General features: G+C 47.5%; 1 protein-coding gene across 1 annotated transcript; it reads left to right on the plus strand.

Annotated features, from left to right (window-relative positions):
• Positions 1–1,068: 1,068 nt before the first annotated feature.
• On the plus strand, positions 1,069–13,096 carry LOC136549857 (probable folate-biopterin transporter 6). The gene is made up of 5 exons (XM_066541284.1): positions 1,069–1,679; positions 2,821–3,080; positions 3,178–3,276; positions 3,688–3,861; positions 12,358–13,096. The coding sequence occupies exons 1-5, from the start codon at positions 1,292–1,294 to the stop codon at positions 12,964–12,966; spliced, it is 1,530 nt and encodes a 509-aa protein (XP_066397381.1). The 5' UTR covers positions 1,069–1,291; the 3' UTR covers positions 12,967–13,096.
• Positions 13,097–16,491: the final 3,395 nt, after the last annotated feature.

Raw genomic sequence — 16,491 nt, forward strand, 5'->3', positions numbered from 1 at the left:
ATTGGGTACCCGAATTTGCGGGTAGTGTTTTTTCGGGGCTAATATCGGATAGCAATTTTCATTACCCGAATTTTGAATTACCTGAATTCCCCAACCAAAAAAATCAAGTAACCCGAACGCCCAAGGCTAAATGCCACACGCATTGCTACGAGAAGCACAAGTAAAATTATACTATTTATGTTTACTTATATGGATAAATAAATATTATAATATATGTTAGTGTTTGATTTTTAGTTTTACGATGTGGATAACTAAATATATATTATTAAATAATATCGTATGCTGATGTGAATAGTTTGAGAGGATTATGGAGGATGGAATCTGTACAACAAATGGCTTGAGTTCGTTGAGCTTTGGGATCTTGTAAGTGTCGTCCAATTGGTTGATCGGGAGGACACCATTTCTTGGGGATGGACACCCGATGGATGTTATAGTGCAAAATCGGCATACTTGGCGCAATTCGAAGGATCTCATCCCCCTTTCAACACCAAGTCCATTTGGAGGGCACGCGCAGAAGGTAAACATCGGTTCTTCACTTGGCTGCTGATACAAGCAAAAATATTGACGGTCGATAAGCTACTACAGAGGAACTGGCCGTGCAACCCGGTCTGTTCGTTGTGCGACCAGCAGCCAGAGACGGCACTCCACCTCTGTGTTCTCTGTCCATTTGCATTAGAGATTTGGTCCCTTGTCAAAAGTTGGGCGGGTGACTGCATTTCATTGCCTACTCCGGGCGTGCAGACAATGCAGCACTGGTGGAAGAATGCTCTCTAGAGACAATCCGCTAATCAGCAGCGAACAACAGCGGCAATCCTTATGTACACAACTTGGAATATTTGGAAAGAGCGTAACCGAAGGATCTTCCAGGAAACGGAGAGGACTCCCGTTCAGGTGTTAGGATTAATCAAGGATGAGTTGGGACTAATGACACAGGCTCGCGGACGTCCAGTAGTTCCCTGATGGTATCTCCATCACCTTTTGTATGTTTTCAGTGTTAGTGTTGTCTGGCTAAATTTGTTTGTTTCCACCAATTTGTCAACGCCTTCTCCTGATCTGCTGGTAAGCTGGTCAGCTTTCAACTTCACCTTCCCAAGCTCAAGTCTTCCCCGGTCCTACTCCATCTCCACCCCCCACGAGCTCCATAAACTAATCTCAGATGTCAAGCTCGCTTCAAATTCTTAAATCCATTTCCAACCCTTGCATCTGAGCACCGCATTGCTCGAGAACTCGCCTAGCAAGAAACCATCAAGAAGGGAAGGGAGCTTAGGCACCAGTCAAGAATCCAAGAACCATGCTGGAAGATGACGCCGCCGTGGACGCGGATAGCCTCGTCGGCCAGGACCCGAGGTCGGGGGCGCGGCCAAGCGGCGGTGAGCGCGACTGGGCGGCGGCCGTGCTGGAGCCGGTGCGGTGGATGCGGATGCTGTGCCGGGAGCTGGGCGCGACGTTCGTGGCTGGGGTGGTGCTGGTGTACGGCCTCAGCCAGGGCTTCGCCGGCTCCTTCTTCCGAGTGGCGTCGGACTACTACTGGAAGGACGTGCAGCGGGTGCAGCCGGCCACTGTGCAGTTCCTCTCCGTCTTCTTCTACATTCCATGGGTGCTCAAGCCGCTCTGGGGGATCATGACCGACGTCTTTCCCGTCTGCGGGTACCGCCGCCGCCCGTACTTCCTTTTCTCAGGTCAGCCGGCCGGCCGGGAATCAATCGTCAAGGCAATTTTTTTTTTCAAACGAATCATCTTCAAAGCCATCTTTTTTATCTGTTGCCATTGTTATGTGGTAGGTGTTAATTTCAGTTATATACATGCCTGCGTATAAACAGATTTCATTTTCCCCACAAGGATTTACCAATGCTTACTGTTAGGCCCCTTTTGGATTTGGATATGTTAATTGGTTACAATTGTTTATGCTCTTGATAAATAATGGCTTGACCATTGCTGTGGTGGTAGCTGAAAAACATGGCTCTAATTCAGCTTAACCATTGCTGGCTGTGGACTTTGTGAGTCTGAAAGGGATTTTGTAAATGTGGATGAGAGTGTTTCGACTGTGACATACCATTGTGGAGTAGGTTTGAATCCTTGGCAGTGTGTGCATTGTTAATTGGATGTTTGATCTTAATTAGTCGGTGAAAAAATATGAGTGAGGTAGTGTTTGCCTCCTTTTGGGGTAAGATTATTTAGTACATGTCACTTTCAGCTTGTTTACCATTTTCAGCACAGTTTTCATGTTTTCCAGTCTAAGTCTTATCTAGTTGTGTTGCGTGTAGTAGACTCTTCTTTCCATGCCTACAATTTTGAAAAGCTCCGTGTGAGTATTCATCTGTGTAATTTTTATCTCATTTAATTTATTTGGTTGGTAAATTGTTATTATTCTGCAATTAATTGGAGTGTACGCAACAGGAACATCTTAGCTAAACGCCTAAACTCTTGCCTTTTGCATTTTCCCCCCTTTTTGCGAGACCAATTCTCAGAATGATGTGACAGTAACATACGATGCCATAATGAATTAATTGGAGTTAGCTATTTTTACATTTTCTTCTAGTAGCATGATTGTACGGTGAAAATAGGAGACAAATGCAAAGATGATTGTTAATACTGTTGCTTTATTATGGCTCCAAAGATATTAAGTAGATTACAGGTTTATAACTGCATATTTGGTTTATTTTAACCAAATACATGGACTGTAGGAGTTATGATTTGTCAGAGAGATCAATAGTTGTAGCAATTGTAGACATTTCTTATGGGAAACGGCAAGGTTCCCTACTGGCACGTAGCAACTGTAGGCTTCACTGATAAATCCTTGTTTATTTTTCATGATGGTAGGAATACTTGGAATGGTTTCAGCTGCTATCGTTGCCATAACTATTGGATTGCCAGTGAGTTCTGCTGTACTTTGCTTGGTGGGAATCTCAACTGCAGTCGCCATTGCTGATGTAACAATAGATGCTTGCATTGCAAAGAATAGTATTGATAAGCCGGCGCTGGCTCCAGATATGCAGAGCCTTTGTGCATTCTCATCATCTCTAGGTGCACTTGTTGGGTATGCTACAAGTGGCATGTTTGTCCATCATCTTGGAGCACAGGTCAATTTCTGTCCAAATGCTCTATTTTGCTAAGTTTCATCCATGTCTGTTGGTTCAGTGAGAAATTGTATGTTGAATGACTTTTGGCTTAATGTAGGGTGCGTTAGGTGTTATGGCTATACCTCCTGTCACAGTGGTTTTCCTTGGATTTTTCATATATGAGCTGAAAGCACGTCAACATAATGTTAAAGAGAAGGTATGTTCATCGGCGATCTTTCACCATTTAGTTATGATCACATTACTACATTTTATCAAACATGATGTTCTATATGGCAGCATCTCATGTGGCTTGCTTTGTCCAAGCTGAATTGTGTTATTCTACATTATTCTTCCAGAATACTATTCTAGCAAAGTTTTAGAATAAAATAACTCTGATGCTTCAGCAATTGAAATTCTTCAGGTAAATCGTTAAATAAATTAATGATTTCTCTGTTGAACAAGAAGTGAACCTAGCGAGTTAAAGTTAACTGAAGAGAGTGGCGATGCATATGTGTGTGGATGGGTGAGTGGGGACAAGAATCCATGTACACACAACGTCGTAGTGATGAAAGAAACATGAAGAATACAGAATAACTTGATTTCTCACTGATATGCTAATGAAATGCAGGTTTTGAACAAGGTTAGTGGGGCAGTGAAAGGAATGGTTCGGACTATAAGGTATCCAGTAGTGTGGAAGCCATCTCTTTACATGTTCCTTTCGCTGGCTCTGAGTATCAGCACCCATGAGGGGCAATTCTACTGGTATACTAACAAGACACCACCTAATCCTGGATTTTCACAGGTAAAAGTTCGTTTCCTTGCCTGCTTGATGTGATTGCTAATCAGTAGATCTGTTGAACCGAGCAATAGTAATCTTTCTTTTCGAGAACAGAACAATGTTAATCTTGATCTGCAACATAATGGCCTGGTCCTGCACGATCTGAAGTCCGTGGCATGGATGACCCAAAGATGCAGTCTGTTCAGAAAAATGGGTCTGCAGTTAAAAAATAAAATGAGACCAACCTATGAGGAACTAGATGGTTTTTCATTAATTAAGAAGAAAATAGGTACCCAAATTCGAGTTGAAGATGAAAGTGAACCTAGGTGGTTAGATGCATGACTACAAGTATCATCCAACTAGTTGAGTTAGGCTCACTTTGAATCTGCAATTCATATTAGTGAGCATATTCTGTGTAGGGAGGTCATGTTTGTTGTTTTGTACCGCCAGCAACCCGTTGTGTCTTTAACTGCAAGTCAATTGTAGACATGCCGGATCTTTCTACAAATGGTTAGGTTCATGATGTAATTACTGTAGTCATACAGGTGAGGCGGGAAGGGGTGTATTGAACTGAGAACTCTAAGTAGAATAGTGCCAATGAACTTACTAGTGTATGTGGTCGACACGACACATGATGATCTTCACTTTTCATCTAATTCCTTGCTTCCCACCTTTTAATCTCCAAAGGCAATGCTTTATCTCTATCCTTATAATGCCAAAAGGGCACTTGAGATTGGGAGGAAAGTACAAATACAAAAACCTAGACGAAAATAAGAAGTCTAGGGCCCTGTTTGGATCACCTAAAACTAAAGTTTAGGTGGACTAAAATTTAGTTGTACTAAAGTTTAGTATATACCATTTTTAGTCTAGTGTGTTTGGATACATGGACTAAAAGTAGACTCATGGCTGCTTTTTAGTCCACTTTAGTCTACATTTGTCAACTAATGGACTAATGGTTAGTTGTAGTAGGAACTAAAGTTTAGTTCATTGTTTGGATACCTAGACCTAAAGTTTAGGTGACTACAGTTTAGGTGGGGATATCCAAACAGGTCCTAGTTACCACACCAATCACTCAAGTAAACTGAAACTAACAAAAGCAAAGATCTAACTGATGGATAAAAAAAGCTGCCCTCGTGTGGTCCCCACCAATATTGCCAGTCCCCGAGTCGGTCGTCGTGGGGCCGAGTTTCCGGCGCGGTGCGCCCGCTGCTGCGCCTGCTGCTGCTCACGGCGCGCACCCACTCCCCACCTTGGTCGCCGTGGGGCCGGAGCTCCGCCTCGGCGCCACCACTGCTACTCCCGCTGCTGCTGTCGGTGGGTTGGACAAGACAAGCGCGTCAAGTTCGCATCCCCCCTCTGCAACCACTCGGTGAGATTTTACTTCTCCAACGGCGCTACACCAACCAAATCTTGCCTCAGATCCGCTGCAGTGAGGCATGGCGCTCAATCCGCCGGGCATTCAACTCCCCCCCCCTCCGGTCTGCAACGCCCCGCTTCCAAGGGGATTTCCCTTCCCGAGGGGGTGGCTCAGGGCTGTCACCGGGGCGTGGCAGCAGGCCGATGGGGCGCATTCACACGCACGCCTCGCGTCAGAAGATGAAGACGGATGGTCAATGGTGCACCCGAGACGCTGGTGGCGTCTCCCTGAGTTCAAAAGCATGGCGCATTCAACTCCCTCAACCACCCAGGTCAAATCGGCGCGCCACCACCACAGCGATGAACTGCAGCGGCACATGAGAGGTAAATGCTTCCGTTGTCTCTCCCCTGGCCACGCTACGGCGGACTGCAGGGACCCGGTGCACTGCTTCTCTTGTGGCCGCTGGGGGCATAAAAGCAACGTTTGCAAAGGCAGACCTTCATCCTTCAAGCAGCAAGCTCCCCCGCCCAGGAATACTCCTCCACCACTTGACGACACCAACTTCCCACCGCTGGGAACGACCACGATGGCCAGGCCCGGGGACCCCTCTGTCCGTCCTCTGGACACCTTTGCCGTCGCATTCTCCGTCGACAACATGGACCAAGAGCTCGACCACCTCTCCATGCATGGCATGGTGGCCTGGCTGGGGGGGAACCGGCCGGTGGTGGAGCTAGAAGTCATCAAGAGGGCCATCTGCCACTAGTTTCCGGTTCGTCCGGAGGATGTCACCGTCGTCAGGCACGCCCCCGAAGACTTCTTCATCGACTTCAAGCACTGGCACCACCGCGATGAGGCTGTGGCTTAGGGGACCTTCCCCTATCGCAACCTCGACATCCACACAAGGCCGTGGCAGCAGGTCACACACGGCGACATCTGCGACCTCAAGTACCGCGTTCGCCTGTGCTCGGAAGGCATCCCCCTTCATGCCTAGAACGAGAGCATCGCCAAGAGGGCGGTCGCCAGAGCTTGCGACCTTGACTACGTCGAGAAGTCTTCGCTGGACCGTGCCGACACCAGGGCACTCTGTCTCTAGGCCTAGACGCACAACCCGTCCGACATTCCAAATGTAACCTGGCTGACCTTGTCGTGCAGGAAGGCAGAGTTCCACAGTTCGTAGCCTGCTCGCGGACGTCGGGGACTCACCTTCAGGGTGCTGGTGCACCTTGACCTGGTGGAAGACCCACCGGGCCGAGACGGACGTGCTGCTGCTCCCCGTGTATACACGTGGGACTACGGGGTCATTGATGGAGAAAGGACGCTGCGCGACCGCCACGACCCACCGCCCGTTGACATCCACGACAGCCATCGTGACGACGACGACGACGACCGTCGTGGACGCCGTGAACGCCAAGGTGACAACTGGTACTCGCGTCTCACCCGTAGCCTTTCGCGGGCGCCCAAGGACCGCGAGCGGGAGCGTTCGGAGTCGAGGCACGGTGGCCGTCGACACCGGAGCCCCAAACACGGAGGTCGTCGATGCCCGCTACACGACGTCGCCTCTAGCCATGGCGCCCGCCTATCTGCCCCACGCAACGATGCAGAGGCAAACACGGGGGCTCGGCACTAGCTCGCCAAGCACGCTGACCCCGATCGCCCGGTGGATGTCCATCGCAGAACCAGGGGTCGAAGCAGGGAACGGACGCCCCACCGGAGGCCGCACAGGCACACGCGTTCGGAGCCGAGGAACACAACGGCACGCTCAAAGTCCCCATCAACACGCCTGCGCTGCAAGTCGCCTGACTTCACCGGTGGCAACAGCAACAACCATCACCCATCACCAAGTCCTCACAAGGTGCGTGCTAACCAAAGTCAATCCGATGATCTGCCTGTCATCCCTTCCCACTCAGCTTCTCCAACCTGGAAGTCGAACGTCCCACCTGATGCCGCGGCGCTGACCATGGCCACACCACCGAGCAACTCTTCTTCGGAGCCGCTGACAGTCATTGTATCTCTATCTTGCCTGAATGAACTGCAGGTTCCCCCCGTCAGCGACCACGACATCGCGACACAGCAGCGCTCACACCTCGCTGCAGAATGTCGCTTCCACACGGGATGAGTCTACTCTAGGCGGCCATGTGTTCCCCCACACCGGAAGCAGGCGCAACCGGCGGGAAGCGCCCAGGTGGTGCGGTTCCGCCCTGGCCTCGTCTACTATAGACGCTGCGCCTGTGGAATGGCCACCAGCTGCTCGCGCTGTCAACGCATGCCAAATGGCCTCCAGCAGCAACTGCCGGAGCAGACCCGCGCCACTCTGGAGGTAGACGACGCTGGCCAAAGCACGCCCGTCATAGCACCGGCGGTGTTAGAATTCCTAGAGGGAATCTCACAAACTCTGCCTCAACCCATCCTGCAGGTTCCAGTGCGCCAGCCTAGCCCGCCACAGCGACGCAAGAGGCCCCTGGTCCCGGCACGCAGGAGCGTGCGCATAGCAGCCATGAACTGGCCAAGGGGTGATACTCAGGCGAAGGCCAGGCAGGTGCTTATGAAAAGGCTTGGCATCCTCGACGTGGAAGGACTCAGCCATGGCGAGGTGTTGCTGCGCTACTTCAGCCTGTTCAAGGGACCACTCACCGACGACGCCGTGAAGGCTCTGACGGCATTGTACAACCTCGACGCCGCGGCAGCGCTGCCCACTGTGCATGCCTAGATAGATGCTGACGCACATGGGTACATCATTGTACTAATGGTAGTAATCGATCACCACTCCAGGAGTTCCACATCTTTTGTGAGCGTCCAGTCATGGTGCTTGGGTGGGGCGACAGCCAGAGGCCTACAATCGTCCCCCCACCACATTGCAAGGACCCTTCAGCTGGTAGTTCGCTGTAGCAAAAATTCTGTGAGCAAGAAACGCTTGCTTTGTATCACTGCGCCGAAGCCCCTGGCTTTCACATGTATCGGCGACTCCAATTTGCTGCTTTCATGAACATGTGCCTCTGTGTGTTTATCTTTGTGCTTATTGCCACAACCACAGCCCCAGATGGCTTCATGCTTGCCTCCCTCCACAGATTAATCTTAGATACGGGCCCATTGGTTTCCTTATGGCACAGCTGAATTGTAAGTTGCTTAACTGGAACGTCAGGGGATTGAATGATGGCGCCCGACAAGACTCGGTGAGCGAGTTAGTGAGAACCACTGGTGCCACCATCGTATGCCTACAAGAAACAAAGATGCAAGTTATGGATCATAATGTGGTGCGCCGAACTATCGAAGCGAAATTTGTAAACTCCTATATTGTGCTCTCGGTGGAACAGACTCGAGGAGGCATCTTCCTTGCGGTGAATGAAGACTTCTTCGACCTCTCCGACATTGTACTTGCCTCAAACGCTATAACCGCGTAGATCAACATGAGGGCGGATGGAACAGGGTGGCAAATAACAGTGGTATACGGCCCATAGGGAGAGGCAGCCAAACTTCAATTCCTCCAAGAATTGAAGAACATTCCCCCGCCGGAGCACAATAGATGGCTCATCCTGGGAGATTTCAGTCTCGTCTACCAAGCAGAAGACAAGAACAACTCCAATCTAAACTAGCGTCTCATGGGGGCATTTAGAGCGACGATCGATCATTTGAGGCTCAAAGAAATCAAGCTAAATGGACGCTGCTTCACTTGGAGCAATCAACAGGACAACCCGACGCTCACTAGAATTGATAGACTACTATGTATCCCTGAGTGGGAGCTGTTCTTCCCCGCGTGTTTCTTACACTCCCTTCCATCGCTCATGTCGGACCATACCCCACTGCTACTCTAGGGAAAGCTTGACCACCATCACAGCACGTCCTTCCGCTTCGAAAATTACTGGACGAAGATGGAAGGCTTTCAAGATCTTATCCTGAACACTTGGAATAGGTCGGTCACCTCTGCTCTTCCTATCAAACACTTGCATATCAAAATGGCACGTGTGGCAAAAGGAATCAAGCGTTGGAAGAAAGACAAGATAGGGGATACAAGGATGCAGCTCGCCATAGTGAAGGAAGTATTGTTACAATTAGAAGCAACCCAAGAGCATAGGTTGCTCACTGGCATGGAGCTTCACCTATGTCGCCGCCTCAAAGCCCGTAGCACTGGGCTCGCAGCCATTGAAATATCAAGAATCAGACAGAGATCGAGGCTAACATACATCTGGTGTGGAGATGCTAACATAAAATTCTTCCATAGTAGAGCCAATGCACGCCGGAGGAAGAATTACATACATTGTCTACATACGGATGAGGGGATCGCGGTGGCTCATCATGAGAAAGAAAAGGTGATATGAGATTATTTTAAAAATCACATTGGCTCCGTGGTTCCGAGAGCTTCCACAGTCAATTGGCAATCCCTTGGTTACAACCAACATGATCTCTCTAATCTGGAGGTGCCTTTCTCCTAGGAAGAGATAAAAAAAACACTATATATTCCATGCCTTCCGACAAAGCGCCAGGCCCGGATGGCTTCACGGGTGCCTTCTTCAAAGCTTGTTGGGAAATCATTAAAGATGATGTTATGGCAGCCATGAACAGCCTATTCACATTAAATGGCTAAACTCGGCTTGCATCATCCTTCTACCAAAAAAACGGATGCTACAAGAGTTACTGATTTTAGACTCATCAGCCTCGTCCATAGCATTGCAAAGATCTTCTCCAAAGTGTTAGCTAACAGACTTGCCCCTCGACTGAACTCCCTCGTCTCCAACTGCCAAAGCGCATTTATAAAAAAAAGAAGCATCCATGATAATTTTCTTTACGTCCAGGGCGCGGTACAAAGGCTACACAAGCAGAAGATACCGACTTTGTTCATAAAACTAGACATCCACAAAGCTTTTGATACGGTACATTGGGGGTACTTGCTTGAGATTCTGTAGGCTCTGGGCTTCGGACAACGATGGCGTGAATGGATCTCTATCCTCCTACGTACATCCACCTCGACACCCTTGCTTAATGGGCGGCAGAGGGCCACTTTTAGCCATGCCAGAGGCGTCCGATAGGGGGATCCGCTTTCACCCATGCTATTCATCCTAGCTATGGACTCGCTCCAACGTTTGCTTGACAAAGCAACCGAACATGGGATACTCACCCCCTTACCAATCACGGCGGCAAAATGGAGAACCTCTATGTATGCAGACGATGTGGCAATTTTCATCGGCCCGACAAAAGAAGATCTAGAAGCCGTCAAAATCATCCTATAGGCTTTGGGCACATTCTCGGGACTCCATATTAATCTACAAAAGAGCTCAGTGCATCCAATCAGCTGTGCAAACGTCGACCTAGACCAAGTTCTGTCACCTTTCACTAGTACTAGAGGGGGCTTCCCATGCAAATATTTGGGGCTGCAACTCCACATCAGACCACTGCAAAAGATACATGTGCAACCTCTCATAGACTGTATTGGGCAAAGGTTACCCAAATGGAAAGGAAGATGGCTAAACAGAGCGGGACGTCTCACTCTAGTGACCTTGGTCCTCTCCTCCATACCAACCTACCACCTGACAGTGTTCCCTCTGGCTGCATGGGCTAAGAAAAAGATCGACAAAATCAGGAGATCTTTCTTGTGGAAGGGGGAGGAGAATGCCAATGGTGGAAACTGCCTAGTTAACTGGAAAACAGTGACCAGACCAAAAGACCTTGGTGGTTTAGGTGTCCCTGACCTCGATAGGTTTGGGAGAGCCCTCCGGTTGCGATGGCTTTGGCAAGAATGGGTGGACGATTCCAAGTCTTGGAGCGGCTCAGAGCTTCCATGTTCTGATGATGATCGTCTCCTCTTTAACTCCTCAATCATTATATCTTTGGAGGACGGTGCAAAGACTAAGTTTTGGCACCACAATTGGCTTGATGGACAAGCTCCTAGGTACCTAGCCCCAACCTTGTTTCGCCTAGTTTCAAGGAGAAACCGAACGGTGCAACAAGAGCTCCGGAACAACAATTGGATGCACAAGCTAGGAAGAAAAATCACCTCGGCTGTCCACATAGAGGAGTTTGTGTCCCTTTGGATACGAATACAGGATGTGCACCTACAATAGGGCGTCCAGGACACAATCATCTGGCGATGGACTAAGGATGGGAATTACTCCACCCGCTCGGCCTACATAATTCAGTTCAAAGGCTCGCTCGTCCCCTTTCGTACGGATTTGATTTGGAAAGCGCATGTGGAGAACAGATGCAAGATCTTCGCCTGGATCTTAGTGCAGGATAAAATTCTAACGGCACAAAACCTACAAAGGAGAGGGTGGCCACACCAACAACAATGTGTGCTGTGCAACGGCCCCTTAGAGACCGCCCTCCACCTGTGCCTATGTTGCCCTTTTGCAAAGGCGGTTTGGGATCAAATCCTCTCGTGGGAAAACTTCACTCAACTTCAACAGCAACCTCAGGTAGACCCCACCCATATCAGGTCATGGTGGGAAGAGGCGGCAAGGAAAGTGCCAAGATCTGAGAGTAGGCGGCTTAACGGGGTAGTAATCTATACCATTTGGAATATTTGGAAAGAGAGAAACAGAAGAATTTTCGACAACAAGATAGAAATTGTGCCGCAAGTAGCCGCAAGGATAAAGGAAGATTGCACTCGCTTATGTTTAGATGTTGTCCCCCCCCCTGGGCCGTGCGTTTCCCTCCTTTACATGCTTGTGGGGGTTTGAAACCCTAATCTCGAGTGCCTTTGCTTGTACATAAACTTTCTTTCCCTATCTTAATTGAAAGACAGAGCTCTTGCCATTGCGTTCAAAAAAAAAAGTCCCTAACAGATGCCTATGATGAACTGGTAAACTACATTATCCTATGGTTTTTTTAATTTCTTTCTTCTTATTTTAGCCTGGAATGTTATAAGTTATAATCACGTCTGGGTTGTTCTGTAGAAATGTTCTGTGCAGTAAAGTGTAACCCAGTATATATAGACAGTAAGATATGAGTCTTTACCACCAATTCAATATGACTACTGTGTCATGATTCTTCAAAAGAAAAGTGTATCCTGTCTAACAAACAAAAAATTGCAAAATCAAGTGCTCTTGAAGAAAGAAAAAAACTCCGCAAATGCCAAACAGAACATTATTAGGGCATCACTCTCATGAGTACAATACAACAGATGCATGAAAATCATTGTTGCACCCCCACCTCCTCCAACTCCATGGATGCAGGAATTCGTCGGGCTGGTCCACGCCATCGGCGCGGTGGCGTCCATGCTGGGCGTACTCGTCTACCACAAGTGCCTCAAGGACTACCCGTTCCGGAGCATCCTCCTGTACGCGCAGCTGCTGTACGGCGTGTCGGGGCTCCTGGACCTCACCTTCGTGCTCCGGTGGAACCTGGCGCTGGGCGTCCCCGACGCGGCGTTCGTGACCCTGGAGGAGTGCGTGTCCCGCGTGGTGGGGCGCGTCAGGCTGATGCCGATGATGGTGCTGAGCACCAAGCTGTGCCCGCCGGGCATGGAGGGCACCTTCTTCGCGCTGCTCATGTGCATCGACAGCCTCGGCATGCTGGCGGCCAAGGCCGGCGGCGCGGCGCTGCTGCGCGCGCTGCGCGTGACCAGGACCGACTTCGGCCGCCTCTGGCTCGCCGTGCTGCTCAGGAACGTGCTCAGGCTCGCCACGCTGGGGGCCATCGGCCTCGTGCCCGCCGCGGGCCAGACTGACGTGCTGGTGCCTCGCGAGCTCGGCCTGGTGAGCTCGCCGGCGGGTGTGACCGTCGACGAGGAGGAAGAGAGGCTGCAGCTGGCGATGCTCACTTCACACGCTGACGATGTATAATAATGGTCTTTGTCGCTTCTTTTATAATCCGTAATTTTTAGCTCGTTTTTTTCAGTCAGAACAATATTTTTCTCTCGCAACAAATTAGCTGGAACAGTGTTTCGGCTTATTTTTTCAGCGAAGCCAACGAGAAAATGATTCACGATTCCACGTTGTCGTATACAGGAGTGATAGACCGATCCATTGAGCAGGAGTGCAAGAGCTGGAGCGAGGGCTCCCGGAAAATGTTTCTTCGTCGAGGATGATCTGAGCATCCTTACTTCCGCTCCTGAGTCCTCTAAAACATCACATACTGTAGCGCGTCCTCATCGAACCTCGACGGATCGACCTCGCACACGTGACACATGGAGTAGTGTTAGGGTACGGTGGACTTTCTCTCAAGTTGTTGGACCCGTGACACATGGAGGATTCCTTGGACTCGGAAGCAGTTTTCACAAGTTGTTGGCCCAATCACAGCCATTTTTTTGTTGTCCCCTCAAGAAACTTCTTAACGTCGAACAGCATGTAACATGTATCCTTTTCACTTTTTATTACTGTCTTTGATGAGAGGGAGCTTTGACCATTATTTTCTATTAGCATATATCCGTAGACCTATAATAAATTTCTATAAATTATTTTTCATGACAAATCAACACATAGTTTTCTTAAGTTTTTAAACTAAATATTTCAAAGTTAACGTTGGCCGAAGTGTTAAAAGTTTGCTAAGCCAAACATCGCATGTTTCTAGTGAGGGGGTCCAACAATGGGAAATTTCTTCTTATTTTATATACTCCCTCCGTCCCACAAAGAATACAACTCTCACGTCCTGAGGAGTCAAACAATTCAACTTTAATCACTTCTAAATAAAAGGTACTAACATGTTTTATATAAAAAAAGTATCATTAGATTTATTATAAAATATATTTTTATAGTTCTATTTAGAGACATAAATGTTGACATTTTTCCTTATAAATAATTTAGGTTAAATTTGAGAAAGTTTGACTAATCTCAAGCCTAAAATTGCAGATTTTTTTTTGGAACTACAACTGAACTCCCCGCACCACGCAAGTTCGATTCAAATTTTGTCTTCTTGTGATAGAACATTTTTTTTTTCATCTTTGCCGAACCACTTTTCTTCTCAAGAACATTTTTTCTCTTTCGACGCAACAACTTTCCCTTCTCTCCATGAAACAAGTTTTCTTCCCAATGGACACAATCTTTTGATGTTCCATCGGTGAAACAAAAATCAACAAATAAGGAAACACTACTGCATACTTCCGTTAGAAGAGAAGAAAGGTATGGATCTCATTACGTCTGTACTGTACAACAAGACGAGTTTCAGTCGCATATGCGACACAGCGACAGCCTCAATAACCGACCAATAGAGTGCAAGGCAACTAAATAAATGCAGGAAAAAAGCTAAGTAGCTTTACGAAAATCATTTATGGCTATGTTACATTCATGCAGTAGCTAGTTATTAAAAAAAGTAGAAAAAAGCTGAGGGTTTCAATTATACTTTGTCCGATTTCAAATGTAGTTTTAGGGTTCCTACTAAACAAAATTATTTTAACTTTAATTGTTGGTATATATAAATAATTGCATAAGTTGATATTCCCAAATTTATCATTAAAATTATTTTCATAATGCTTAATACTCTCTCCGTTCTAAATTATAAGTCGCTTTGACTTTTTTGATACGTAGAATTTGTTATGTATATAACATATATTATATTAAGATGAATAGCAAAATAGATGTACAAAAAAAGTCAAATCAACTTATAATTTTGAACAGAGGGAGTACCTTTATTTGAAATATCATAATTTCTATTGATATTGCTAGCTAAAGTCTCATTTTTGTAGATTGGGTTGGTGCCCTTAACAAATCATCTTTCTGTTCTAAATTATAAGACGTTTTGACTTATCTAGTGTACTTTTAAGTATATAGCAAAAGGTATGTATCTAGAAAAACCAAAACGTCCTATATAATTTGGAATTAAGGGATACTACCTCTTATCCCAAGTATAAATCTATCAACACGTTATGGTACTTTGACTTGCAATACACGAGGCATTTTATTATTTCCAGCATAAAAGGGGTTATATATTATGAAAGCAATTTTAATAACAAAAGGTATTCATAACAATGCATATCATCACACTACCAAAGTTTGACCAGTAAGAGTCCAATATGGATTTACATTCTGAATGCAGTATATATTCCAAGTGTATTCTTGTGTGCAATTTTTCTCTTCTAATGAAACCCTTATGCATCTTTCATGGACAGGCAGCTCAAATGGAAACCGAAAAAGAATTTGTGTTTTTTAAAAAAAAAAACTCGAGAGCTTTATTAAATCACACTAGGATTACAATCACTGGTTGCCAACTCGTTTGCAGTTCATAATGAAAAGGGTTATATTTACGAAAGGATTTTTCATAATGAATGTATTCATGACAAGGCATATCATGACGCTATCAAAGTTTGGCCAGCAAGAGTCCAGTACGGATTTACATTCTGAATGCAGTATATATTTCAAGAGATATCCTCGTATGCAGTTCTTCTTTTTTATTAATGAAACTATTATGCATCTTCCATGGACAGGCAGCCCAAACGAAAACAGGAAAAGAATTCGCTAACTGAAGACCATCCCTTGCCGCCGGTGCTTCCATAGTGAGTACATCTCGGACATGTTCATGCCTCCTTACCTCTGCCGCCACGATTTCACCATTGTTATCTCTGATCACACAACCACTTACCCCGGAGCTGGACGATGCATGGGAGGCGGCATCTGTGTTTACCTTCGCCCAGCCCTGTGCCGGTGTTGCCCAGGAGCTTTTGGTGCCGGTCTCACCACAATTTGCGTTGTGGATCAGAAGAATGGCTACATGCTAGGTGGATCGGAGCCATTTATGATGATCAGAACGAGATCCAGCGGGTTGGATCATTTTGGAATTTGAGACCGGTCTTGCAGAGTCCCAGTGTCATGTCATGTGCGAGTTGCATTACCGCTACAACCAAGTAGAGCAGACAGATCTAGCGATCAATCCCATCCCAATCCCCCCATTACTCCGCCAGTTGCAACTTCACATGGCGACCAGAGTACTAGACCTGACTCCCGAGCATCACATGCGTGCGATCGAGAGGTCGTCTCGCTCGCCACGCACTGTTCCATTTGTTGCTTGTTCCGAACCCCAATTTACGCGCGTATCAATCCTACTCCAAGTACTGCAGTGCAACGCGGACGGCCTGTGGCGGGGTCGTCTTCCTCCTCTTGGCATCTTCTTCTCGGCCGTGCTACAGTGTGCGCCGGACAAGGCAAGGCTGCGTCGCTGACCCCCCGGCCCTGCCGCAGACATTAATGTCTTACGCCCGGTTTTCAATGCGTCCACCCACGCCCTCTGATGACTAAACTCCGATCCCCGCCTCTTTTTCCTCACCACGAGATACTCCTCCATCCTCCATGGCCACTGCTAGAGTACGTTGGTAGTAGTAATAAAGAAAACGTGTCAGCAGCGAGGGTCCGGCCGGCCGGCTCCACCAGCTCAGAGAG

The sequence above is a fragment of the Miscanthus floridulus genome, chromosome 4 (assembly GCF_019320115.1).
Source record: "Miscanthus floridulus cultivar M001 chromosome 4, ASM1932011v1, whole genome shotgun sequence".
In the NCBI taxonomy this organism is placed as follows: domain Eukaryota; kingdom Viridiplantae; phylum Streptophyta; class Magnoliopsida; order Poales; family Poaceae; genus Miscanthus; species Miscanthus floridulus.